At 35.8% G+C, this 27,789-nt stretch overlaps 4 protein-coding genes across 4 annotated transcripts; 1 reads left to right on the top strand and 3 right to left on the bottom strand.

Moving 5' to 3' along the window:
- Nucleotides 1-113: 113 nt before the first annotated feature.
- On the bottom strand, nucleotides 114-10,415 carry LOC110994185 (myosin-VIIa). Its single transcript, XM_022260705.2, has 11 exons — nucleotides 10,295-10,415; nucleotides 9,972-10,229; nucleotides 9,245-9,429; nucleotides 7,916-9,123; nucleotides 7,565-7,806; nucleotides 5,927-6,751; nucleotides 5,287-5,631; nucleotides 4,557-4,765; nucleotides 1,936-4,265; nucleotides 1,170-1,663; nucleotides 114-695 (listed from the first exon to the last, which is right to left on the bottom strand). The coding sequence occupies exons 1-11, from the start codon at nucleotides 10,316-10,318 to the stop codon at nucleotides 498-500; spliced, it is 6,318 nt and encodes a 2,105-aa protein (XP_022116397.2). The 5' UTR covers nucleotides 10,319-10,415; the 3' UTR covers nucleotides 114-497.
- A 181-nt stretch (nucleotides 10,416-10,596) lies between these two features.
- On the bottom strand, nucleotides 10,597-12,236 carry LOC110994188 (26S proteasome non-ATPase regulatory subunit 7). The gene is made up of 2 exons (XM_022260708.2): nucleotides 11,868-12,236; nucleotides 10,597-11,469 (listed from the first exon to the last, which is right to left on the bottom strand). Exons 1-2 carry the CDS (start codon nucleotides 12,040-12,042, stop codon nucleotides 10,661-10,663), a joined length of 984 nt encoding a protein of 327 aa, XP_022116400.1. The 5' UTR covers nucleotides 12,043-12,236; the 3' UTR covers nucleotides 10,597-10,660.
- A 153-nt stretch (nucleotides 12,237-12,389) lies between these two features.
- On the top strand, nucleotides 12,390-14,753 carry LOC110994189 (inosine triphosphate pyrophosphatase). Its single transcript, XM_022260710.2, has 2 exons — nucleotides 12,390-13,310; nucleotides 14,656-14,753. Exon 1 carries the CDS (start codon nucleotides 12,686-12,688, stop codon nucleotides 13,265-13,267), a length of 582 nt encoding a protein of 193 aa, XP_022116402.1. The 5' UTR covers nucleotides 12,390-12,685; the 3' UTR covers nucleotides 13,268-13,310; nucleotides 14,656-14,753.
- LOC110994186 (protein artichoke) lies at nucleotides 13,655-20,886 on the bottom strand. The gene is made up of 4 exons (XM_022260706.2): nucleotides 20,527-20,886; nucleotides 18,456-18,652; nucleotides 15,449-18,072; nucleotides 13,655-15,363 (listed from the first exon to the last, which is right to left on the bottom strand). Exons 2-4 carry the CDS (start codon nucleotides 18,593-18,595, stop codon nucleotides 13,862-13,864), a joined length of 4,266 nt encoding a protein of 1,421 aa, XP_022116398.2. The 5' UTR covers nucleotides 18,596-18,652; nucleotides 20,527-20,886; the 3' UTR covers nucleotides 13,655-13,861.
- Nucleotides 20,887-27,789: the final 6,903 nt, after the last annotated feature.

Here is a 27,789-nt window from a genome sequence, read left to right as displayed (position 1 = left end):
AGGGAATCCTAGTGTGGGGGCCAGAGCACTCTACTTTATAGAAACAATTATTGTATTTTGTGTCTAATAAAGTTATTTCTTTCTTTCTTTCTTTCTTAATAATAAAAATTATCTTCTGGTATAAAACTTTATTATGCGTTATTTGATTGTTTTACAAAGATTTAGTACATGATAGTTAAATTGTATTATTAAAATTTATATTTTTAACATAACAAAAAACTGAACTTGACTTAGAGTTTATATGAAATTTGATTTAATCTAATCCTAATAAATAATTAATTACATATCAATTTGAAGAGTACTTCGTCCGACTTTTAGTAAATAATATTACAATTTTAATCTCTTGTCATATTTTTAATTTGTTCTTCATATCAAGTATAACTAATATACCCCAACGACTTAGATATGGACCATGAAATCCTTCGACATCAGATAGAGTAAACATTAGATTGTGAATAAACGTAGGATATTATAATTTATAGTAGATAATATAATATTTAGTTTCGAGTTCTTTGCTTGATTGATTGACGCAAAACAGCTATGTATGATGATATTAAATCATCCATTTTATACCCTAAAGAAGTCTCGCAAAGTATTTTTGTTCCTCTCATGAAGCTTCCCATTGTCATGTGAAAGAATGTATTTCCTGATGACCAATTGGATAATTGTGAAAATGGATATGTCACCATAACATCCTGAAAAAATGAAATTGTGTTTTGTTATACGAATCAGAGAGGAGTTATAACATGGTACACGAAAATTATTGTGTATTTAAGAAATAAAAGTTTTCAGTATTTCAGGGTCAAGTCGATGCTGTTGACCTGGTTTTTAACTATAGATCCATTTTAACCGACTTAAGGAATCCGAAGGAGGATTAATTCGAAGTAGGTATATATTTTGCTAACCGAATTACGAAATATACTGTTATTGTTAAATGTTACAGTAATCTGTGAAATAATAATTAAATGTTTTAGCTGTTAATATACAGTTCAACCGTCTAAAGTTATGAGGTGAAATTAATACAAGAATTGCCTCTTAAAGAAAATGGTCAATTGAGTCTATCTTAAATAACATATAAGAAATAACATACAGAGCTTAATGTTTTGTGCAAATTAATACAAATTTATTTTAAAGCAATTTTTACATGCCATTAAAAAGTCAGATCTTACCCGTGTTTGTGGATGAATGACGCTAACGCCCTGCCTATTAATACCGATGACAACCATTTCTGGATATGTCGGGTCAGAAGTTTGCTTAACTTCAAAGAATGCTGTTCCAAATGTTGGATATTGGTAGATCTTTTTCAAAAATTGCTCCTTAGCTTCGTTTTCACTCATGACGCCATGTTTAAGATATGCTGCACTTATTGAAGATTTCCATTGAGAATTGGACATAATTTTTAGCATATCTGGTGGTATGAACTCCTCCAGCATTTGTGGGATTTGAGGCAATAGCGCCTGATCATCGCCAAATCTGGCTCTATAAATAAGAGCTGCTAAATCCACTAAATCTTGCTTAGACGTCTTGTGATAACCACGCAAATATTTGGGTAGCTCTTGGGGGAAATAGAATATTTCATCAGCGTTCTTGTCTTTGCCAGGCAATGTGTTGATCCATAGTTTCTTCATGAAAAATATCTGGTAGTTCATTTGTAATTGGCCACCTGAAAATATATTATGATGTGTTGGTCTTTATCCAGCTCCGTAGTTAGCAGGTATTGGCGGTAAGTTCAAAAATACTAGTACTAACGGGACGAAATAAAAAGCACGGAAGATTACATATGAAATTATATGTTATACAAACCCAAAGCCAGCTTTTGCAGAAACGTGGCTACCACCAACAGGCTACTAAGAGAGCATGTTCGACGCGAATAATTTATAGGATAAATAAAATAGAAAATATACAAATGGTATGGATAGAAAATATTAATCGTACCTGTAACTCGCGCCGGTCTAGTTTGCTTCATCCATTCAACAAGTTCATGTATAAAGTCAAAGAAATAATAATTCTCCGGAACAGAGAATACTTTATCTATAATCTTAACAAACAGACTAAACCCATCGCTGTTTTTCAAATTCAACCGACCAGTAATTTGTTCGCATAGATCTTTTGCCTTAGTCGACGAGTCAACTTCAAATGCCTCGTCAGTGTCATCAGGAAAATATACTTTGTGGTATATTTGCATACTCCTGTGTTGTATCGCCTCAACTTCCACCACATATGGGGCATACATCCTGGCGCCTCCCTTTTGAATTTTGAATACCCGTTTCAAACAGTCTTTAGCTATAGGATGCGGTCTCGTTTTAAGAAACTCTACTAATTCCTTCATTAAAGTTTGTCCGCAGGCAAAGACTCCTGTCACCAGCCACATCAATTCCCACCCTCTTTCCTCACTTAGTTGTATTCTATTATTAGTTAGTTGTTTCATTATTTGGCAATAAATTTCATCGCGTAATATGGGATCCTTTAATGCGGGCATGAATATTTCATCTGTATATTCTGTTGTTGACCGTGCTTTTGGACTGGGCATATCGCCCATGTATTTCAAAATCGCAAAAAATGTTGCAACTGCCACTTTACAAATCCTATCGTCGTCTAGTAATTTATTTAGTAAAGGAAGGCGGAGAGGTTCACGCGTATGGGCCCACAGATCGCCCAACACTGACTTCTTGGCAGACGTTATAGTGGATTGCTTGGATATTGTGGCTTGAATATCAAAGTTTTCTCTAAAATGTTCTTTAGCGTATTTTTCTAAGGTATACATTCTCTTTCTCTGCAAAGTATTATATTGAGAGGTAACTTTTTTGTCGTTGTTTATGTTACCTTTTTTGAATACCTCTAATACAGAACTTGGTGGTAAAGACAGTGTAGGTAATATATATACTTGTTCGGTGGGGAACAAACCTTCTTTTCCATTACACAATCCGTGGCCCCACGTAGCATTCATGAGAGTTTCGCCGTTGAAGTCTTGTAAAAGAGTGATTAGGTCACCTTTTTTATATTGTAAGAATGAGGCAGCGTCACTGTACCCTTGAGAATCACTTTGAGCTATGACATATACAGAGCGCCTCTTTAAACCATCTATAAGGTATATTATTAATGAACTCATTTCGCTTGCTTCAACACTCTGAAATACGAATTCTTCTTGCTGTATAGTTTTGATAGTCACTCTACCAATATTTTCGTAATCTTTGTCTTCGCTGTATGCGACATATGTGACTTCGGGGTATGACATTTCCAAGAGAATATGCTCAGATTGATCGACAATGTAGATTCCGGTCCAGTTAATTGCTATAATGATGATATCCTTGTTGATTGAATCACCTTTCAATTTTACAGCTTCGAAGAATCTTGAAAACATCATAGGCCATTTTATTTTTGCGAATATAACAATATCTTCTTTACATCGCAACGGCTCTATCTTAGATTGAATACTTTGCGACGTTTCAAATGCCTTTGTAATTAAATGTTCCCATTTTGTTAACGCTGCATCGTTGCTCTGAATAAACTGATTTGGAATGTAGTTTGCGATGACTTTTCTTAAAACGTTTGGTTCTATATACGCTCCATACTCTATGTAATGTTGTTGTGCTGCAATTATTGCTAAATCTGATTCAGAATTGCAGCGGTATTCTCCGAACTTGACACCCTTAACCACTTGGTGATATATGAGGTTGGTAGCAACAGGGTCATTTGCTGGATTATGCCACGGCGTGAATACTTCTTTCCGATAGAACAACCTCCATGGAGCGCTTTTTTCTGGTGTCCCCTGCTCTTTTGCGTATTGTTCACATTGTGAAATTGCATCCATAATGTGCTCTCCTTCACTACCCAAGGAAAGAACTTTATCATAGAGTGTTATGTAAAGTGAGAATCCAAATGTGTCACTAAGACCAACGTTATCAGCTATTTGCTGACATATTTCTTCAGATGTTGTGGCTGAATCGGATTGTACAGTTTTCATAGTCTCATCCATTAAAGTTACTGTGAGTAATACGGGTTTCTTCGTTTTCGTAGCTTGCAGTTCCAGCCAACTAGGAGGTTGTGTGCGGGAGCCATTTTTGAAAGTCCTCATCAAACGTCCCTCACAATACGGAGCATAGCCAGCAGGTCCCTCTCTGATAAAGGAGCGAAGGTAATTGACAAACCTCTCAGAAGGTGGGAAGCACCCAACGCAAAGTGATAGTAGAATCCACCCTCGAGCGAAAGAGGCTTTCGATGGGTTGTTTGATAACTGTTTGCAAAGATGGCAGAATATTTCGTCTCTGGAAGAAACAAAACATGATAACATTTTATTGAAAAATTTTGAACATATTATAAAACATTATTTAGCAAAATTATAATAATTTTTAATGTTATCTCAGACTTGAAATGGTAAAATATAACTAAGACTTCTTTGTAAGTTGCCTGAACTAAACATTTGCAAAATTATAATCACATTTCTTTATCTATTGGGAGAAGCCAATTCAGTAACCTCTAAACTAATTAAATAAGCTAGCGAACCCTGCCAGGGTTATATTATAAGTTTGCAATTAACAATTTCATCACTTTTATACCTCAGTTCTTTTCGAATGATTCCGTGGCCGATAATGAAATGCAACTTTTCTAAATTAGAACTACGTCTGGTATTTAACCATGCGCTGTACATTTCTGTAGTTTGTTCATCATTCATTAAATTCTTGACAAATTCATCATTCAACTTCGATTGTTTTTTTAGAGTCCGTTGGATCATTCTCCTACCATCGTTGTTTTCTTTTAGCATTTCCTAAATCAAAAATATTAATTTAGTGCTATATGATAAGTGATTCGATTTTAGCTTAGTCTTTTATTAGTCGTGAAATGCAACTATCGAAATCGTGTATAGTTAATTACAGACAAGCACATTTATATACACATAAAATCAATATGTATTCACAGGATATAATAATTGATAGTAATAATTACCTTACATAAATTGGATAAAACAAATATTATAACAAAATTAATCATTATATGTATTAGAAAAATAAACGGGTTTTTTTTATTGCTATATAACCGCAAATAGTACATAGCACATCCATATCTTCGTAGTGATACTACGAAGATATGGATTGGATGGAATTTTCAAAATAACTTTTTTTTTAAATAACAATCGAGAATTTATATCCCCGAATCTTGGAATAAATAAAACAAATTCCTAAACTACGAAAATCTGTCAAAAATATTTATTCAATGAATACAAGTAATAAACTCGTATTATATGATAGAAATTTAAATGTATATGAAAATGTTATTATCGTAACTCACCTCAAACTCTTTGCTTTTTTGGAATGCCCGACCAACGGTATCTGTTAATTTGGTCATTATAGGTGTGTTATCCTTCTTATCATCGACATATTTAGGTTCAGCGATATCGCCCATAAACCGTAATATAGTGATCCATAGAGCCTGTGATGCTGCCTTATCTACGGGCGACGGCAGGTCCAGAAGGGGATGCTTAAGAGGTTTACGAGAGTATTGGTGGCTGACGTTTCCTAAGAAATAAGTAGCCGCAAACTTCTTGAAATTAAACTCATCGAATGCCTCATCCTCATACTCTTTCTGAAGGGGTATATTAATAACATCTACTGCTGTGGGTTTTTCGACTGCACTCTGAAAAAAACAATTTAATGTGATGTGTGTGCAAGTGGAATAACCTCGCTTGGAACTTGAGGCACACACAGTACTACAAACATCAGACTATTTCGGAAGCTTTTATAGTTTATACAGCTTTAATAAATGTAGATTGTGGTTGTCAAAGTTAGCGTATTTCAAATATAAGATTTAATTTGCCGAATTTTTCAAGTTTTAATGTGCTTCAGCCGCAAAACTACTGCGGACCACAAAAGCATTTATTACGTTTAAGAATTTTGGTTAAAGTCAAAGGCAAATACAGAAATATACATACTACTCCGAATCCTGTTCCTCTAACAGTCCCCGCCGGAGTCGCAGTATCCTTTAAAAAACCAAACACGTCGTCAACATATCTATCATCTATAAACGCAGCGTTCTGGGCAGCTTCTACGCCCACATCTTTTCCAATCCATACAGCTCTCATAAACTCCGTGTATTTTTTCTCATATTCATCCTCTGCTGATTCTGTATCCAAATTACTCTGTTCTTTTTCTTTTCTGAACTGTGCTAATTGCGCGGTTATAATAGAACGCTTGTCCTGTAGCATTTTTCGAAGCAAATATCCTCTGATTTGAGATTGAAGTTTTGTGAAGAAAACTCTTAGATTTAAGAAGGTTTTTCTAAGTTCACGGGATTTCAACACGGCTTGTAAACGCAAGTATCCTCTTCTCATTACCAAGAATCTATTTCTATAGCCTCGAGATCGGAAATGTTTCTGAACCGTTAAAGCTGCGGCTCGTAGTCTTAGGAATCTTCGTCTGTAGATGAACCGTCTTCCATTAGTCTGAACTTTGATAACTGCATTTATAACAACTTTGTGCCTTAGCTCTTCCAGAATTCCATCGTGGTGATTTTTCAGGAATACCTTCGTATGTCCAAGCCTAAAGTCTTGGTCTTTTAAGACTTGAACACATATTTTTTTGGCAGCTTCCTTACAATCGGCTTTTTCTACGGGAGGAATACCTGGTACAATAAGCCGGTACCGGTTAATAAATTCAGCATATGAATGTCTTATAGGATAGCCGGCTTGTCTTATTTTTGCAGTTTCCATCAATCCGGCGTACCTTAGTTGACGGACACATAGTGGTCGATCCAGAATCTGCAATTGACAAATTACAGCATAATTACGTCAACATCATTGATCTACTTTTTTAAACAATGTTTCAAAATAAAATAATAAATGAAGCTATTAAAAAAAATACGTTTATTATGGAACATAAGATAGACAGGTATGACTTATTCCAGTAATTAAATTTGAACCTGTAGGCATCCTCATACTCATCGGCAAAGAAGATAGAGGGTGTAGGCTGAGAGAAAAAGCTGGCTTAAAAAACTCTCGGTACTCTTTTAAAAAAGCAAATCATCAAACAATTTTTTCATCAATTCAATTTAGGTCTGGGCCTTAGATTTCTGTATCCGTTACATGATAATTTGGCAAGAAGGTGATCAGTCTACTGTGCCTGACACACGCTGTTGAGTTTTTGGGTCTAAGTGTTTCCATTACCGTTCGAGCGAATTTTATATGGGCACATAGAAAGTCCATTGTTGCACAGCTGGCGGGATCGAACCTACGACCTCAGATATGAGAACCGCACGCTGAACCGACTAGGCCAACACTGGTCAAAACAATGTTTTAAGTTGGCTATATTTTAAAATGCAATATATTATGTGCTTCAATTGACATTATTTTATGTTCCTTTAATGTATTTATAGTATAGTACTACGGAGAGACGGAGAAGACACCGATTGTAAGCAGGTGACTAGCTGTTATTCAAAGATGATCATCATTCTCATCGATTTGAAAAAGCTAAATTTAGTCTAGAAGTCTACGTAAGTTCCGAATATTATTTAGGGTGACTAATAACAAACCGACCGCTGTTTGCGAAACATTACAAGATAAGATAAGTCTTACCCGAGGCTTTTTCAGTTCATTTGGTTTGATACAGCGTACAAAGAACGGGTGACAAGCATACAAGGTCTTCATGAGGGAATCTAGGGACGTCTTGAACTGATGACTCAACGATACAGGTTTTCGACTACCACTATGCGGCGTAACGTCAATTGGAAATATCGTCTTTAAAAATTTGTTTGTTGAATCCATTAAAAGTTCTTTCAAATCAGTCGTGAGCATATCCCTATTTTTATCAAGGAATCCTGAAAAAGGACGTCTTTTGAGAGTCTTACAATAAAAGAGTCATACGTGATTTATTAATTCTAAGAAATTATCAGCAAATTATTGTTGATAAATAATAAATAAACATACCATTGACATTGTAATAAACGTCTCCTGCAAAGTGTCGTATTGCAAAGGTGTGGTCTCTCGTCGATTTTGGAGCCGCATAACACTTTTTACTGCCATGATTTGTATTTAATTTATCTAACAACGTTAAATCTGTTCCTTTGGGAAATCTAGATTCCTCGTCAATCAGTGACAATATATTCATAGATTTCAAACCAATTACATCCAAATTTTCTTGATTATCGACATAATTAATATTAGTCCAAGTAATACCCTCCTTTTGATATTGATCTTGCTCAAGTTTGAATATGTGCTTAATGAAAAACTGTTGAAGGTTTTCGTTCGCATAGTTTATACACAGTTGCTCAAAGCTATTATTGTTAAAATTTTCAAAACCAAAAATATCTAATATTCCTATCGATCCACCGCAGAGAGTTTCATCTTTATGTAACGTTTTGTTTATATTTTCCACTATATAGACAAAAATTGATCCATATATAGCTTTTACGAGAGCGTCCTTTGCTTCGGTAGCTGAACTAACGGATACATTTGAAACAATCTTCTCACCGTGAGCAATAAAGGTCTTGCGAGTAAGTGCTTCACAAAAATGCACTTTATTAACACCAAGTAATGTTGCAATTCTGCTTGCATTAGTTGCATCTGCCACTTCAGATGACTCTATATTATTTGAGCTATATGATTTGAATTTAAGATTTCCTAAATGTAAAATTGCAGCAAGTAAGTTAAAGATTCCCCAAACATCTTCGTCTAAAAAGTTGAGTACTTTGAATGCTGATCTGATATCCGAAAATTCTATTGCATCGTTCCTTCCATCACATGTTAACATACTGCCAGAGTTAAGGTATTCATAATCTTGAGGTCTAGTAAGCTCAAGTTTCTTCTTTTCGTCCGCGGATAGGCCTGTGACGAGTGAGTAGAAGATATGATAATTTCTCTCTCCTTTACTTTGGCGCACTATACGAGACTTTTCCAATAAATACTGTTCAATATTCCCTCCTTCAATTATGCCTTGATTATTGAAGTAAATATTAATATACTTTCCAAACCTTGAAGAGTTGTCGTTTTTTACTGTTTTAGCGTTTCCGAAAGCTTCAAGTATAGGATTTGTCTCTTGTATCTGTTGTTCGATCCAGGAATGCTTACCACTAGCTGCTGCGAGATATTGCAGAAGTAATTTTGTACTCTCAGTTTTACCTGCTCCACTTTCACCACTGTAAATAATAAGTAGATTTTTATTTTACCTTCTTTCGAATAAATATGGTAAAGACATTGAGAACCCCCCTAAAAATCTAAGATCCTTACATAAGTGCAAATGAAGTATTCATATTTTACCTGATTACGACGCATTGATTTGAAGATGTATCCAGTAACTCTTTGTATGAATCACTACCGATGGCAAATATATGTGGAGGCATATCACCTATATTTCTATCTTGATAAAAGTGTATTTGATCCATTGTGTATATCGGCAGTATTTCGTATGGATTAATCGCTATTAACATAGATCCGGTATAGGTCTAAAACAACAACATGTTTTAAATACATACTACAGCTTTTGAATTAAGTTAATAAACAGAGGATGATTGGACCATGCAAGTGTATATTACTTATATAATGAACTAGCTGTCCCCACGTTAATTCGATCGTAGTCTCTTGTTTACCTTCCTGGATATGGACTCTCAACAAAAATAAAATCTACTCGAGATACCTAGTAGTTCCAGTGAAAAGCGCGTTCCACAATACAAAATTAATTTTTATATTTGTATTAAATACGATAGCTTGTAAATATCTCAATTTTTTAAACAAATGAGATATATAAAAACGCAACAACAAATAAGCTTTATAAATTAGATAATTACGACCCCGGCCAAGCTTAATGCATCTGCTTAACATGTTATTTAAATTCGTATTTCTAGATGTGATTATGGATGGAAGCGTTGACAACGTATTTTTTCGTCATTCCCAGAATTCAAGGAGGGACCAACATCAGGTTATGGCAATTTTTTTTAAACAAATGACTAGTCAAGCGTATCTATTATCAGATAAAAAAATGTCTTACATAAATTAACTGCTGATTGTATCGAATATGAAGATTGCGTAAAATAGTAAACTCCTGCAGCTCTCCCAGCGTTATCATATCTTCAACACTTGTAACGGATGTAGCATGAAGAGGTTTGATGACATTGGTAGCATCAGTAATGAATTTCCTTCCGTCATCGTCCCTGACTTCTAATTTACCCCCAGAACTATTAAGCACCTTAACTGCTATGGGGATATCATACTCAGATTGCCGTTCAGGTTTTAACCAGATCAAGTCCTGTAATAATAGATGGTCAATACTATTGTCCAAGGTGAAGGATAAAAGGGTATGTATTTACTTACTGATATCTGCACTCTCCCTGCCATTTTGAATGGTTTTAAACACTAGTATCCATTTAAACAACAAAACATAAGAACCTTACTATATGAAATCATTATAGAAACTGACACCATTATCAATACACTAGATTGCTTATCATTATTGTATTGATAAGTTTAAAGTAATCAGAAAAGACTATCACGATAAAGTAAGGCTACCTATTAGAAATATTTATGATAATACAACATACATATTTCAAGTTAACTGATAACAAATTTTATAACAATCAGACAAGATCAATAAGACCTAAGGAAAACAATGGAAACATTATTTAAAATTAATTTATTAGAACAATCAAATTACAAACTTATACTATTGCATTATTTAAATTATTTCTTCTTTTCATCTTTATCTTTTTTGTCTCCTTTTCCTTTATCTTCAGACTTTTTCTCTTCCTTATCATCTTTCTTTTCCTTCTTGTCCTTTGCCTCATCCTTTTTGCCTTCTTCAGCATCTCTGTTTGTAATCTTATTGTTGATAAGATTGTGTAAAGCTATTATAGATCTTACAAGAGCTGCAAGGTAAACAACTAGGGATTGATCATTTGTTTTAATATAGAGATTATCAGCAAAGTTGTCGCTTAAGATATCTGGCAGCAAATTAAAAATATCCTGAAGTTGGTATATAATTTGATGATTCATAGGCAAAGATCCTTGTCCAACTTGAACAAGATAATCTCTTATTTCACTTAACTGAGAATGAAGTCCTCTAAGACCAAGTAGCTGGTTTGTTATACGCTGAGATAGGCTTCCAACAGTAGTATCTTTAATATCTCTCAGTAGGTGCTCAACACCTACTTCTTCTGCTTCTTCAGCTCCAATTTCACTTGGAACATGCTCAAAGGTCCGTGTTGTAGGGCTTCCATCATCATGAACTTCTTCAACGGCTCTGTAAGCCTCAGTTGGTAATCCCAAGTCCTTGGGCTTGGCGTCAATAATAACGAGAACAGAATTAGGGCAATAACGCCTGATTAATTCATTAATAGCCACATCATTTTGATGTAATTTAGGCCCAGTGTGGTACCATCCCACCACTTTTTCTCTCGCATTAACTTTTTTAAACATGCCATACATGTTTTCCAAATAATCATGGTCTAAAAACCAGACTGATTTGTCTTTATCATCTTCATCAAATGGAACTGAAAAATGAATAATTTTTTTTAATGACATGAGACAAATATAAGTTAACGTTAACACCATTGCTTGACAGTAGTAATGATTCACAACTCCTACAATATGCAAGGTGTAGACTCTCTTTAACGATGAAGGAAAGAATCTGAACTCAGGTTATATGCAGTATTTCCATCAGATGCAGATTGATAGAAGACACTATTATTCTTAGATTTTATTTCCTGAAGTCTATATCATCTAATTAAAGCTTGGTTCTTTAAGGATTAAATTAATGTAAACAAAGCATGTTATGAAATAAATAACTCAAAGCATTGCGGGCCATTATATTTTCTTTATTTTACAATCTTTAGAGAAAGTATTCCATAAAACACCGGCGTTTTAAGCTAATAAATATCTTTGGACTAACCTGCAAAGCTGTTTGATACATCAAGAACTCCTTTAGCCCTCCAGCAACCCAGTAACACGCCGACTACTCTTTTTTGATTACCAATTTTGCCCATACGGTTAAAGTGGTCGACAACGCTAAGCAAAACCAGTGGATGAACCACTACCTTTGTAGTTACCACTTCTTGACTAGGCATTTTTTTAGATTTATACAAATTCTATGTTAAGGATTAAAGTCAAACTTCTAATTTATTAAACTCAGAATTAAAGAGACAGAACTTGATTTTATAAGCACTGTAATAATCGTGTTTATTTTAAAAGTGAATTATACTAAGAAATTGTGATTTATTCAAAGTTACAAATTTTGAGTGTCATCATGTCAAAAACCACAACTCTATTGTTTTTGGATTTGGCAGCCGTGCGTACTGCCGATTGCGTAGGTTGAAAATCAAAGAATAAAATACTCTGTACTCTGTAGTAATATATACCATAGAATATTGTAAAGGCAATCCGTTTTTCCACATTCAATAAAGTAATAAAGTATAGTCAACACTACTCTATCGTCTATATGTTTATTAGTACTTACAATTTCGGTTAAATACCGAAAATAAGACTTGGTATAAAAGTCTCGTTACCAGGCCATAAAATCAATAAAAAAAATTCAAATTTACATTTATTTCCAATTTTCACTGTTTAGTGTTTAGTGTTTACAAATTTAACTTTAATAGTAAACCCATAGTGCTGTTTACATTCAACATAAGAGATTTTACTGAGTTATTTTAGACTCTCACTCACTTAAACCTAATACTTTATCCTCTGAAACATATAACAATCACTAAAATGTCCCAAAGAACATTAACATTTGTTACGGGTAACATAAAGAAATTAGAAGAGGTTAGAGCTATACTGGGAAACAGCTTTCCTTTAGAAGTTACTAGTCATAAATTAGATCTTCCAGAATTACAGGGTGAAATTGAAGAGATTTCTATAAAGAAATGCCAAGAAGCAGCCCACCGCATAAACTGTCCTGTTTTCATTGAAGACACCTCATTATGTTTTAACGCTTTGAAGGGTCTGCCTGGACCTTATATTAAGTGGTTTTTGGATAAACTACAACCGGAAGGATTACACCAACTACTGGCTGGATGGGAAGATAAATCTGCAGAAGCTGTATGTACATTTGCCTACTCACCTGGTAAACCTAATGATGAAGTTTTAGTATTTCAAGGAAGGACTTCTGGAAAAATTGTCTCTCCAAGGGGAACAAGAGACTTTGGTTGGGATTGTGTATTTCAACCTGATGGCTATGATAAAACATATGCCGAATTGCCTAAGGAAGAAAAGAATAAAATTTCTCATAGATATAAGGCACTAGATAAGCTAAGAGCATATTTTATTCAAAATCAAAATGCTGAAGTATAAACATGGTGTTTTAGAACAATGTAGCAGTACATAGTACTCACAGGTAAAGAGTAAATTACTCAAGATTAAATTGCTTTAAAATGGCTGTTTACTATCATTTCTTAAGTTGAATCATAACATATGATCTTTGAAACAATTGTTAATTTTTCATATGTACATACATTGTTTAACCCAAGTAAATTGAACATTAAATTAAGGTTATAATCAAATATAGAACACAAATAAAGCAAAATACATGAACAACAATTACATGTTGATTGATCCATGAATACAACATGATCTATCCTAACTTTTACATATAGACACATTCAACCAAAATAGACAGGAGATAAAAATACTAAGTTAAACTTTTCAAGATAAAAAATCATTTACTTGCAATACAGTAGAAATATTTTACAACTTTATTCTTATCATAATCGCCATTATTTTAGTAAGTAAAAGAGTATATTCCATTTGTTATTTGACAATCTATAGCTATTTGTGGCTAGTTCTGCCTTAGGGTAAGTTTATGGGAATACATGACTGATTATTTAATTTTTACAAAGGTTATTCAATATACCTATATATAATTACATAGTTTATTTCAAGTTTAATTTAAAAATGTAATATTTTATACAGGGTATACAGTATTACACTAACATCTAAAAATAATGTTTTCTGTAAAAAATTTGATGCAGAAGTTGATTGATGTATGCCAGGTGCAATATAAGGATCTAAATGAGATTTATTATAATTCTTATAATACCAGTCTTTAGTATCTGTACTCTTAGTACTTGTTACTTGTAAGTCACTAAATCTTGTCTTTGCTTCTCTGTTTGTAACTGGAGCATAATTATTATGTGAATCATAGTGCTCAGCATGTGGCAAATTGACTTTTGTAATTGTTGCAGCTCTGGTACCATTCCATATGAAATCGTCATTCTTTGTTGCAAGAACAGCTGATAAAGCTGTAGGTTGGCTATCAATTTTATGCTTTTTGGTAGGTCTTGTAGTTATTGGCCAACTGGTTGGTGTAGGTTTGCTAGTTGTATCTAGCCATGTTTGTAACATATCATTACTATCTGTAGTTATAATTCCCTTTTTTTCAGTAACATGTGTGATTGTGTAGTTTGATTCAATCATGTTATATTTACTTAAGTTTGTTGGATCACTCTTTTGTTCTTCCACATTTTTTTTCTTATTGTAAGCAATTTGAGTACTATTATCTTTACCAAAGTATGATTTTACTTCATGAACTTCGCTTTTCATATTTCTATGAGTAGTTATATTGTTTACAACAGCCTTTGGCGGCACAATGTCATGTGCTAAAAAGGTATTATTAATTATGCCCATGTTACCATATCTAATTTTTCCACCATCACTTATTACAGTATGTGTTTTGTTTACAGTTGGACTGGGTATTGGACTTACTATTGGAGAGAAACCACTTGATGTAGAGGGAAGCATAGGGGTGAATCCACCAGTTTCAAATTTAGGCAGATCTGTTACAGGGTACTTTTTCAAATTTGGTGTGTTTTTATTCTCAGACCATTCTATTTTACGGCCCGTGGTCAACAACTTTCCCATGTCAAGTGAAGGTAATGGAAGACCAAAAAATGTAAAACCAGTCTTGGGAGGAGATGCAGTAGAAGAAGTAATAACAGATGTTCTTTTATCAGTAACATTTTTCATAGAAGCATAAAGGGTTGGAGTATTACCTACCTTTTTGTTTGTATAATTTGTTTGATCGTTATTAATAGCCATTAGCGTCTCATTGTATGGATAGTCTACATAATCATCATAAAAGTAATCTGATTCTTCTGGAGAAGGTCTGTTTATCTTATTTCCTTGATAGTTGTTTTTTAAGTCTATAGAATAATCTGTTATTTTGTTTACGGAAGAGAGTACTGAAGTGCCAATGCTAGGCAGAAGAGCTTGATTGTCATGAGTAAAACAACTTCGATCCTCATTTCGTATTGGTTGATTTTTGCAATCATCTCTGCCAAAAGATATATGTTTTACATGGGTACCATCCGTACATTTAGGACCCATTGAAGTTGATTCAGCTAGCCAAGACTTAAGCCAAATAATGCCGCAGTTGCATATTATAGGGTTCCCTGTAAATTAAAAAGATTTGATTATAATTAGATTTAGCTTCTTAAATACTGAACTATTGAAAGGCCAATATCTAAATTTTCTTACCATCTATATCAAAAATAGCTATATTATGTCTTAATTTCATGAAATTGTTTTCAGTTATCGTAGTTAATCTGTTATGGCGTAAAGATAATACTTTCAATCTAGGCATAAAATCAAATGGATTGCCATTTATAGAGCATACATGGTTATTATCAAGATTTAGCTCAACAAGCCATTCCATGTATTGAAAAGATTCTCTTGTAATCATGGTCACTTTATTAAAACTAAGGTCTAAAACTTCAAGTGAAGTTAATTGTCTGATCCCAGAATTTTCCAAATTAGTCATCTGATTGTTGCTCATGTTAAGGTACTGCACTAAAGGCATGTTATCAAAGGCGCGTTTAGATACAAATTGTAGTCTGTTTCCTTGTAGTTCAATTATACGCAATCTTGGAAGATTTGAGAATGCTCGATCAGGTAAATCAACAATATGATTTCTACTTAAGAAAACAGAGGTCAGGTTCGCTAAATTTGCTATAGCTAAGGGATGAATGGTCTCAACCTGATTATTGTCAAAATCAATAGTCTGTAAGTCCTGTAGATTTCCTAAAGTGCCTGATCGTAACTCTGTTATTTTATTACTGGGTACTTTTATTTCCTTTAGTGTTTGAATGCTATTTATAGAGTTACCATCGAAATGCTTTAAATTGTTGTTACTAACATCTAACACTTTCAAATTTGAGAACATGTTTAAACTTTTCGGCAGTTCATATAGCTTATTAAAAGATATGTTTAGTAATTCTATATTTATAGGTTGATTTATCCTATCAGTTGATATGGTTTTAAGTCTGTTTTTACTTAAATCAATAGCTGTTAATACAATATTATCTTTTATTGCAAAAAAATCTATATTTTCTATATGGTTTCCTTTAATATTTACTCGTTTCAGTTGTGAAAGTTTGTCAAAACTTTTAGGATGTATAGAAATTATCTGGTTTTCACTAAGGTCTAAAATTTCTAAGTGTTGTAAATCACTAAACGTCATAGCCTCAATTTGTTTCAGGCCATTTCGTTTCATATAAAATCTTCGCAAATTGTGTAATATATTTAACCCTCCGTGTGGTATTTTCTGTATTCCATTATTAGATAAATCTAATGTTCTTAAAGAAGGCAACTCTAAGTCAGGAGAGGGAAGAGTTGGTAATGATGTTATCTGATTCTTTTGCAAATACAATTGCTCCAATCCTCGTGGAAGTCCAGGCAAAAACTCCACAAGCCTGTTAGAACTCGCGTCAATTTCATATAAGTTTGCCAGATTCCTAAACGTTGCTGGATGTATTGATATTAAAGCATTATTCGAAATGTTAATGTATTCTAAAAAAGGAGAATCCATAAATGTTAGTGGATCAATGATCGATATCTGATTCCCACTTATGTTTATTCGTCGTAGAGCCGGTAGATTATATAATAGTTTGGGTTGTAATCTTCGAAAAAAATTCTCAGATATATCTAAACCTTTTAAAGCAGGCAGATTCCAATACGGCCCTTCATTCATATCGCTCAATGAATTGTTACTTAATTGAAGTTCTCTTAAAGCTGGCATAGCGACGATTGCTTCAGACTCTATAAATTTTATGTTATTTTTATTTAAATGAAGTCGTTCTAAACTTGGATGTCCTCTCAGCGCTCCTCGAGGAATATTTTGCAGAAAGTTTTCGCTCATATCTAAAAACTTTAGGCGTGGCAAGGCGTCGAGTAGAGACCGAAATTCCGAAATGTGCATTATTTTATTTCCAATAAGTGACAATTCTTCAACACCGCTACCCGAAGGTTGTAAGAAAGATTCGGGATGTATTCTGACAATTTCATTGTAATTTAAATCAACGACTCTTAACTTTGGAACAAGATGGAAAGCTCCGTGGTGAATAATATTTATACTATTGTGTGATAGTAACAGCACTTCTAACATAGGTTGATCAACAAATGCACCTTCATTTAATTTCGATATGTAGTTATGATTGAGATTTAAATTTGAGAGCATAGGCAAATCTCTAATTGCTCTACCTATCATTGTAGCATCCGAAATAAAATTATTGCTTAAAGATAATTCATTTAGCATTGGTAATAAAGACAATGCTCTCATATGTATATTCATAATGCCACAGTTTGTAATTTGCAGTTTCGTAAGTTTAGGCAAATCGTAAAATGCATTTTCTTCAAGACTGTGAAGCTTAGGACTCCCTTCAATAAAAATCTTATCTAAGCTAGGCAAATTTTCAAACGTATGTTCACTTATGCTCGTTAAACTTTCAGATTGAATGCTAACGTACCGTAGTCTTGTTAGATTAATTAATGATGGAATGCGCTTTAAGCTCTGGGACTGTATAGTTAAAGCTTGTAAATTGTGCAATGTTGAAAAACTTTCTGCTGGCAAGCTTTTTAGATCATTTTCAACTATAAATATTTCGACCAAATTTTGTTCTTGGGTTTCAAGCCACGCTGCGGATACACTTTCCAACCCGTTATGTCTTAGCATCAATCTTGCAACATTAACCCCTTGAAACAGCTTTCCCGGTAAAGACGGTAAATAATTATTTTCTACAATAAGTTCATCTATTGGTTTTTGAACGAATCGTCCCACTTTCTGTATGCCTTTTGTCACTTGCATCAAGTCGCTGTGTGTACACCTGGAATGAGATGAGCAACATAAAATAAACTGTAATTTATAAAGTGTAATTCAGAGCGCGAAATAAGATTCCCGTATGTCTAAATCCATTACATTTTCCACGTACGGGAGTCACACTTAGCGCAACCTCTAAATTCTGAATAACACCGCAAGATCTAGCTTACAATTAGAGGATATTTGCCTGCTGACTTAAGACTATCTCACCGCTTTCTTATCGCTTCGGGTGTTGGACGCGACGGACGTGTGATAATTAACCTATATTTAAATACTAAGATAACACTAAGCAAGAAATTACAAGTTTTCCATAAGCCAAGCCTGGCCAACGTTAAACTTCAAATTGTAGTACATATACAAGTACCTACTCTATTTTATGTTTTAACATACCATATTTGTGGATCTTCGTTCCTGGTTGAACATATACATGGCAGTATATTTTCTGGGATCGGACATATTCCCTCATTTGATTTTAATGACGGTATAAGGAAGGTGAGACACAGTAGAACTCTTTGCGTTTTGGAATCCATACCTTAACTGCCTGGATTGTCATGGTATCATCCTTTGTTTCTTCAAGTTAATTTTGTCTGAAATTCATACTGGAATGAGCTATTTCTCAGCGATAGCTGCGTTGTTACTGTTTATGGTGACCATTAAACAAAGAGATTTCAAATCCGGTTGCAACAAGGACAGTGCCGATTAAAACAATAAAATCGGGAAACAATAGTTGCGTGGCCCATGATTGTGAAGTACCATGGCTCTACTTTCACTTGTATCGCTATTGTTCTCTAATAGTTAACAGTTCAGGATTCGGACCTTATGTCATAATTACAGCAATGATGCAACTAATGTAGACGTTTTCCATAGGGCGGTACGATTTTGTAAACAATTTTTTTTCTAACGATACCTGTGCTTTGAGTACTGACAGATATTCTAGTTCACCTAGATCATATCTATTGATACATACATATATAATATTTAAAAAAAGTAAGCTGTACGTATGTTGCATACACTTCTAATCGTAATATCAAAGCTAATATTTAACGAACACTTTTCTACAATCGCATACAACCAACTATAAAATCCAACGCTTTACAAGTATGGAAAAGTGCAAGATCCAAAAAAACAAAAGACGGTCTCAAAGGAATACGAGTCATAAGCAAAATAGAGAAGGATATCAATCACACCGAACCTTGTCTTGACCTCAAAACGGCATATGAATATGAAACCAGATAATGTAACCTATATGCAGCCATCGAGACGAATCATTCTGGTACAGTTATGCAGTTATCTCGAAAATAACTGTCGTACAGAGACAAAGTACACCAACCGTGAATATGATAAACATGATTATACCACCTTTATTTAGATGTGATTGGTTGAAGTTAGTAGTGAATTAGTGCTAAGTATCACCCCCGTACGTATATTCAATACCATTTGTGACTGGGCGTTATACTATAATATGCTCTATGATCAAGTCTGGCTACTCTATCTTACCCTAAGAGTCACTCATTAAATGTCAATAATAATGAAATAGCTAAGACGTACGATATTGTATCACCATTTCTTTGCTTCCGATTGAATCTATCGTTAAGTTATTTATATTTAATTAATGAAATAATATTAACTCGTAACTTAATACGACTGCCTGTCTGAAACCAATACTATGTACGTTGCTTATATTGTGTTTTGCGAACAATTGTATATAATATGTTTTATTAGATTAATAGGTCAGGCCAGCCTTCTGTGCTGTCGAACCCAATAGTATTCTTCCCCCAAAACGAACTGCTCTTGATGAAGCCTGTAGATTATATTTATTAAAATATATATAAGTTTCTAAAATACATTATATACCCTATTTTGTTTACTAAGATATGACTTTTATTTTTTTTAGATTTTTTTTAATTTAGATTAGACTTAAAATATGATTAATAGTTTAAGATCCCCTTAGTTCAGTTTGGGGCAGACGATAGATAATTATTGTTTCAACGAGATATGAACACAGAACCTTCAGGCTATCGGGTGTAGGATTCCTTCAGTAACATCTATACAAAAAAGCTGATGATTTTAATGTAAAAAGTAATTTTAAAATTGCTACAAGTTACCTACTATTGAATTAACTAAGCATGTAGATTTCGATTCTTGTTCTTGTGTTGACTTTTTTGTTGTTCCAATAATAACACATATACAGCACACGTTTTTAACAATCAAATACATCTACACTTAATGTCTTATAAGACCTGTGTAACACTAAAACTACTTTTTCTAAAAAAAAAACTGTTTCAAACGTGTACTACGTAATAATGATTATTTAGTTACCCACAACCTACATGTAAACCTTTTTATCATAAATTAATTTATTGCTTTTTTTAATATTAAAACTATTATGTACCTATAGAAGGTGATTTACATAGAACGCATAATATATGTATGACATAATGATATATTATCTAAAACTTACGTGAAATGTTGTAATAGCTTTTACTTTCGTTCATACAACCGACCAAATTTTTTCAATTCGCAATAGCCACTTCACAAAGATTAATGCGAAGAACTACCAACTATGGGGGTGAATAAATCTATAATGTAATGCACTAATAGAGGCTTCTTAGAGCTATGATAGACAAATACAGACTGGGATGCGAGGTGGATTTCGCATGCAAACACCAGACTTTCGGTTCATGGCTCGATGCGCACCAAGTAACTTATCTTTCACCATTGTAGCGCGTGCCACCACTTCACGTAATCTTTAATATAGATACGGACAATAAAAAACATGAAAGGCCTCTTAAATTAATTTTATAAATATCTTAAGTAAAAGTATGTTGCCTTCTGTGTTGATTGAAATCGAATGAAATATTAACTAAGTGTTTTCCCATAAGTCCTGACAAGAAAGTAATGACTCATTAGAAGACCTAAAGTACTTTCTGTAGCTTCAAAGTTAGCAAGGTAACATATGAAAGAGGAATGTAGCCGCAATGATATCTAAGTAATTAAAGAAAAAAATCGTTGCTTAACTTGTAATGATACTTAGCATTTGACGAACGATTATTTTACGTATCTGTTATTTTATTAATCTTTGGAAGAAATTACAAAACAGATTGCACATTCGGTGATCAAGATTTAATCCTTTGATGTTGTAATAAGGAAGGGTCGTACAATGAAACAGACATGCGTTTAATTATTTGATGCACACGATAAACGTTGACAAAAATTTCATTGTTACCGTAATTTATAGTGAAATAGACACGGCAATAGACATGGCTATTCATTTGTTCAAAAATTTACTCGTAAACATAAAATTTTATAAATATTTTATATGTTAACTATAAATACCGACGAAGGGTTTTTTTTATAGTTTTGAGGAGAGTTGTCGTAACATATAGGGAAATGTTATATTAAAAGAAAATTCAGAAATGATTTATTTATGTAAGTAACATAATGTACCCTTATACGGCGGTTCAAGGGCGTAGAACGGAAGAGAGGAACTGGCAATAAACTCTCCGCCACTCTTTTTATTCAGAGCACGGCAAAGCAACTGAATCTGACTAATTTCATCGTTCTAGGGAGTTTGACGTCCAATTTATATTATAAATTTATATTACAAAGAGTTGATTCTTATTTGTAGTGTAAGGAAGACAACTGTATGGAAAGGACCAGGGGGAAGAAAAGGTAGAATAGACAAAATAGAAGCGGTAACAGGAAGCGAATGGAGAAAGAAAGCCATGCACAGAGACAGTTGGAAAAAGCTGGAGGAAGCCTTTACGCGAGAAAGGGTTCCGATCGACGGAACTAAATGTAGCTAGGATATAGGATATATTATAACAAGATAAATAAAATAATGTATACAATGTAAAAATATAAGCCATATTATCTTTTTTGTCACGATTGGAAATTAAACGGACTTTATTATTAAGGAAGAATTTTAAGTTCTGTCCGACCATATCCGGTCATAGGCCTCACACGAAAATGAAAACCAATAAAAAAAAATACGTAATCACCACATTAACATTCCATCAGTGGTCGTGGCTCTACAATTACTATTGTTACGAGCTAGGGGATCGGATAGAAACTGCCGTCGATTTATTCAAGGGTTTATTTCAATAAAATCTACAAGGAATTCGTTTACACTAGTATCTGGAAATTACGCACAGAAAAGCACTAATAACACACACAATGAAACACTGTCACTAATCACTTAAATCACTCAGTACTTTATCACTGGTATCACTTAATCGCACTTTTTCTCTTCGCTGTTTATCGCTTGGAATCGCATTCAAAACTGAACTGAGTGGTCGCGTTTTGGCTCGCTTATATATCCCTGGGAAGAATCTCGAACGATGTTTCCGATGTTTACGAGAACTTTCTAGGCGGGAGCGCTACTGAGTAGCGATCGCCTAATTCTAGAACGCGCATACTTGCTATCTCTTTCGCACACTGCTACGTGCTTGTCGTACGACGTTCTAGAGTTCTCGGTCTAGCTTCGAGAAGGTTCTTATCTTTTCTCTCTTTCGCGTATCAAACGGAGCTTGTTCCACACCTAGAAAATTCGTTCTAGAATATTCCTTCATCGAAGGGCTATAACCAGGCCTGAAAACGCCTGAAAACGGGTCTGCTGAAAAGTGTACTATTCGTCTATACGTGTTCTGAAACCGACTGAAAAAATGTTTCAGCCTCCTGAAAACTACGGCAACATTATGTAAATTTCGATTTTCTAATATGTGATTGACCCTCTCCTGAAACGGTCATAAATCATATTTCAGCCTGCTGAAAAGTTCTCTAAGTAGTGGAAAAATCTAAAAACATTGCAGTTGACCCGTCTTCGTAACACTACCCTCTCCTTAGACATGCTCGTCCCGAGCATCATTACTTCCTTTATAGGGCGCCAATCGATTTATGTGAACGACTTTCGGTTTGCTCCTTAGAACACTCATTTTCTTTATCCGGTAAGTAACGTCATTAATCTTCGTGACTATCGTGTATGGACCGTCCCAGTCGGCTTGAAGCTTTGGTGATTTTCCTTTGCGTTTTGTCGAGTTATGGAGCCATACTTGCGAGCCTTCTTTAAATTCTATGTGATTCGTCTTCCTGTCATACCTTATCTTCGTAGTCTCACTTATTTTGCTTTGTGATGCTCGTACGTGTTCATGGATTTCATACAGTCTATTACGCAGATCCGCCGCATATTCTGTAACACTCTCCGGGGTGTCAGGTGGTCGTCCAGTTACAATATCCGCTGGTAATCTAAGTTGTCTCCCAAACATGGCTAAAGCAGGTGTAACGTTCGTTGTTTCATGAACCGCAGACCGGTATGACATTAAAAATAACGGAATATACTTGTCCCAGTCCTTTTGTTGGCTGTCCACCAATTTTGCCAAATGTCTTTCCAAGGTTTGATTAAAACGTTCCACCATTCCATCTGACTGTGGGTGATATGGAGTAGTCCGCGTCTTATGAATTCCCATTAACCGGCATACTTCTTGAAACAGTTGAGACTCAAAATTTCTACCCTGATCACTGTGCATCTCCAAGGGCACTCCAAATCTAGAGAATACGTCATTTACAAGTATCTCAGCTACTGTAGCTGCCTCTTGATTAGGAATAGCGAATACTTCGGGCCACTTTGTAAAATAATCCATGACAACCATGATGTACTTATTTCCTTTTTCTGTTAACGGAAATGGTCCGGCTATGTCAACTGCTATCCTCTCCCACGGTGCTCCAACATTGTATTGCTTCATACTCGCTCTAGTTCTCGTCTGCGGGCCTTTAACAGCTGCACAAGCTTTACATTTCCGAATCCAGTCTTCTACATCTTCGCGGCAATGTATCCAATAAAATCTCTCTTTAATCTTCAGAAGAGTCCTTTTCACTCCTAAGTGCCCGCCTGATGAGCCATCATGATACATTTCCAATATGTTGCGAACCTTGGATCTTGGCACAACTAATTGCAGATGAGATGCATCCCCTCGAGTATTTTCCCATTTGCGACATAATACTCCATTGTGAAGAACTAAGCTATCCCATTGAGCCCAGTAACACTTGGTCGTGGTGCTAGTAGATGCAACGTCATTCCATCGCGGCTTGATAGCTGAAGATTGCATCCAGTCCAGAATTGGTTTAATGTCAGAATCTTGTTGTTGCTCTTCCTGAATTAATTTCCCACACCAATCTGGACTAATGGTGTCTGTCCTTAGTATCCTTATATGGGCAACCTCTCTACCTTCGTGTCTTGTACAATGTTTGCAATCGTCCTCACATGGCCTTCGAGACAATGCATCTGCGTTCCCGTGGGCTCTGCCCTTGCGATGTTCGGTAGCAAAGTCATACTCTTGCAGTTGTTCGATCCATCGAGCCACTTGTCCTTCCGGATTCTTGAACTGAAGTAGCCATTTTAATGCAGCATGATCTGTTCTAAGACGGAACTTCCGACCTAACAAGTATTTGCTGAAGTGCTGCAGCGTCTTCACAACAGCCAGTAGTTCCCTCCGAGTGACACAGTAGTTCCGTTCTGGTTTCGACAACGACTTGCTGAAGTAGGCTATTACTTGCTCGTGCTCACCTTTTACTTGTGATAATACACCTCCAATGCCAATTCCACTGGCATCTGTATCTACCACAAATTCGCCATCTGGATCCGGGTAGCCTAGTATCGGAGTCTCACATAGGTGGTTCTTGAGCTCATTGAACGCATCTTCGCACTCTTTGTCCCATGTGAATCGCCTCTTTTCTTCGGTGAGTCTGTGAAGTGGTTTTGCAATATCCGCGAAATTTTTCACGAATCGTCGGTAGTAAGAACATAAGCCTAAGAAAGCGCGGACTTCAGTTTTATCTTTAGGTACTGGCCACTCCTTTACCGCAACTATCTTATTGGGGTCTGTTCGAACACCATCCTGCGATATAATGTGACCCAAGTAGCTGACTTCTCTTTTGAAAAATAAACATTTCTTAGCACTAAGTTTCAGGTTGGCTCCCTGCAGTCTGGTGAGCACCCGTTGAAGATTCCGTATGTGATCATCGAAGTCTTTCCCAACGATGACTACATCATCCAAGTACACTAAGCAGGCTTCTCCTATCAGCCCTGACAGTACTTTCTCCATTAGTCTTTCGAAAGTGGCAGGTGCATTGCAAAGCCCAAACGGCATAACTTTAAATTGCCATAGTCCTTTTCCAGTTGAGAACGCTGTCTTCTCTTTATGACTTGGGTCTATCTCCACTTGCCAGTAGCCACTTTTCAAGTCTAAAGTTGTAAACCATTTGGCCCCACTTAAAGTATCCAAGGTGTCATCTATTCTAGGTAAGGGATAACTGTCCTTCTTCGTGATATCATTAAGACGACGGTAGTCGACGCAGAACCTTAAACTGTTATCCTTTTTCTTGACTAAAACTACTGGAGAACACCAAGGGCTAGAAGATGATTCAATGACATTATGGTTTGACATTTCCGCAATCATCTTGTCTATATTCTTTTCATATGCGACAGGTACTCGTCGCGGTCGCAAACGTATTGGTGATTCACTTCCAGTCTCAATTTGATGTTTGACTACTCCTGTTCTTCCTAAATCTCCATCGTGTGTAGCAAACATGTTTGAAAATGTATTCAATAGTTTCTTTGCTTTCGCAATTTCTTCTTTCGTCAAAGTTCCCTTACAGTCCTCCAATACTGCTTGAACTATCTCACGTTGTTTACTGACTGTATCATCTGCAGTGATAGCTCTATAGACGTCGTACCCACTTTTCAACGTGTTGCCCTTTAGAGAAACTACCTCATCTCTACACTTGAATGTGCCGTTCTTCAGATCAATCTTACAGTTGTAATGCTTCATGAAGTCTAAACCGATAGTACAGTCATCCACAATGTCAGCAATTACCACCTTGTGTCTGTATGATCTCCCACCAATCTTGAAGGTAGCGATACCTTCTCCTCGAACGGTTATGTGCTGGCCAGTAGCTGTAAGGAGCTGTACATTTCCACCAGAAAGACTTTTGTAAAATGATTTCAGAAGTTGGTATCTGATAACTGTCCGGGAAGCTCCAGTATCAAGGGTTAACTCACACCTAGTTCCGTTAACTTCTCCGTCGATGACAATGGTATTCCCATCCTGAGTTTGAGAGATCATAACTTTTGGGGCCTTCCTTACAGATCCGGCCAGCACCCGCCCCGTGGTCCTGGCTTCTATTCGTTTCCCTGCCGCTGTTCAGCGGCAGTCACATCCACTTCTTCGGGCTCCCCACGTCTTGTCTTCATTTCACTTTGGAGATTTCTCTTAGGGCATGAAAACCTCATATGCCCTACTTCTCCACAGAGGTAACAAGTGGGTCCACGTTGGGAAGTACGTTTTTCCGTGACAACCCTAATACGGTTAGGTCGAGAATCCTTGCAAAATGTTTCCACTTCCAACGCATGGGCAAGAGCATTCTTGAGGTCCTTATGATGTCCTAGGTTCACAGCCATTCGAATTTCTCGGTCACGAATACCGTCGACGAAAGCTTGAACCAGCATCTTGTCTGCAACGTCTGGTGAGGATGCGTAGGCTTTCCTAACCAGCGTCTCTATTTCTACTCCCCATTTTTGCAAGCTTTCATTTGATTGCTGTATCCTATCCTTTAATTGAGCCCTATAGACGTGCTCTAAATGTGCATCTCCGTACCGTGATTCCAGGGCATCCAGCAGTTGCTTCAACGTCACTTTACCTGTCTTGGTATCTAGTATGGTGAGGGCTTCATCTCGCAGTCCCATAATAAGGGCGGTGACAGCTTGATCGTCATTCCACCCGTTTGACTCTACTACAGTCTCAAACTGTACCTTGTACGCGCCCCAAGAAGATTTACCATCAAAGGGAGGCACTTTTAGATTTCCAGATGGTGCTACAGACGTTACGACACCCGTGGTCTTCAAGCACTGCATTTCATGTTCCAATCCGAGAATCCGTTTGTCCTGTTTCGATAGCTTGCTATCCACGTCAGATTCCAAATTTTCAATTTTTTTATCAACTTCTTGTTTCAGATCTCCTAATTTTTCTCCTATACGACGAGCCTGTTCCTCCATCATACGACGTGTCTGAGCCTGTTCTTCAACCATTTGGCGTGCCTGTTCCTCCATCAATCGCCGAACTTGTTCTTCCTGGTGACGGGCCTGTTCCTCTATCAATCGGCGTGCCTGTGCCTGTTCTTCCATCATTTGTCTTGCCTGTTCTTCTTGACGTCGTGCCTGTTCTTCTTGACGTCGTGTCTGTTCCTCTTGTCGTCGTGCCTGTTCCTCTTGTCGTCTTGCCTGTTCTTCCATCATTTGTCGCAGAGCAAGGAGGATGTTAGCATCGTTGCTTTCACCTATCCCGCGGTTCGCATCGAAACTCTGTCTCCGGGCGGCGTCGCGTGCTGCTTGTGCCCTGGTCTGCACTCCCTCCGCAGCTGAAGACTCTGTTACAAACTCCTCTTGACTCTCCCTTGGAGTTATTGGCATTTTTCTATCCCCAATTCTGACACCAAAATGTTACGAGCTAGGGGATCGGATAGAAACTGCCGTCGATTTATTCAAGGGTTTATTTCAATAAAATCTACAAGGAATTCGTTTACACTAGTATCTGGAAATTACGCACAGAAAAGCACTAATAACACACACAATGAAACACTGTCACTAATCACTTAAATCACTCAGTACTTTATCACTGGTATCACTTAATCGCACTTTTTCTCTTCGCTGTTTATCGCTTGGAATCGCATT

The sequence above is a fragment of the Pieris rapae genome, chromosome 10 (assembly GCF_905147795.1).
Source record: "Pieris rapae chromosome 10, ilPieRapa1.1, whole genome shotgun sequence".
NCBI lineage: Eukaryota > Metazoa > Arthropoda > Insecta > Lepidoptera > Pieridae > Pieris > Pieris rapae.
The sequence above is the reverse complement of the archived record's forward strand: the minus strand, read 5'-3'. Positions and strand labels throughout refer to the sequence as shown.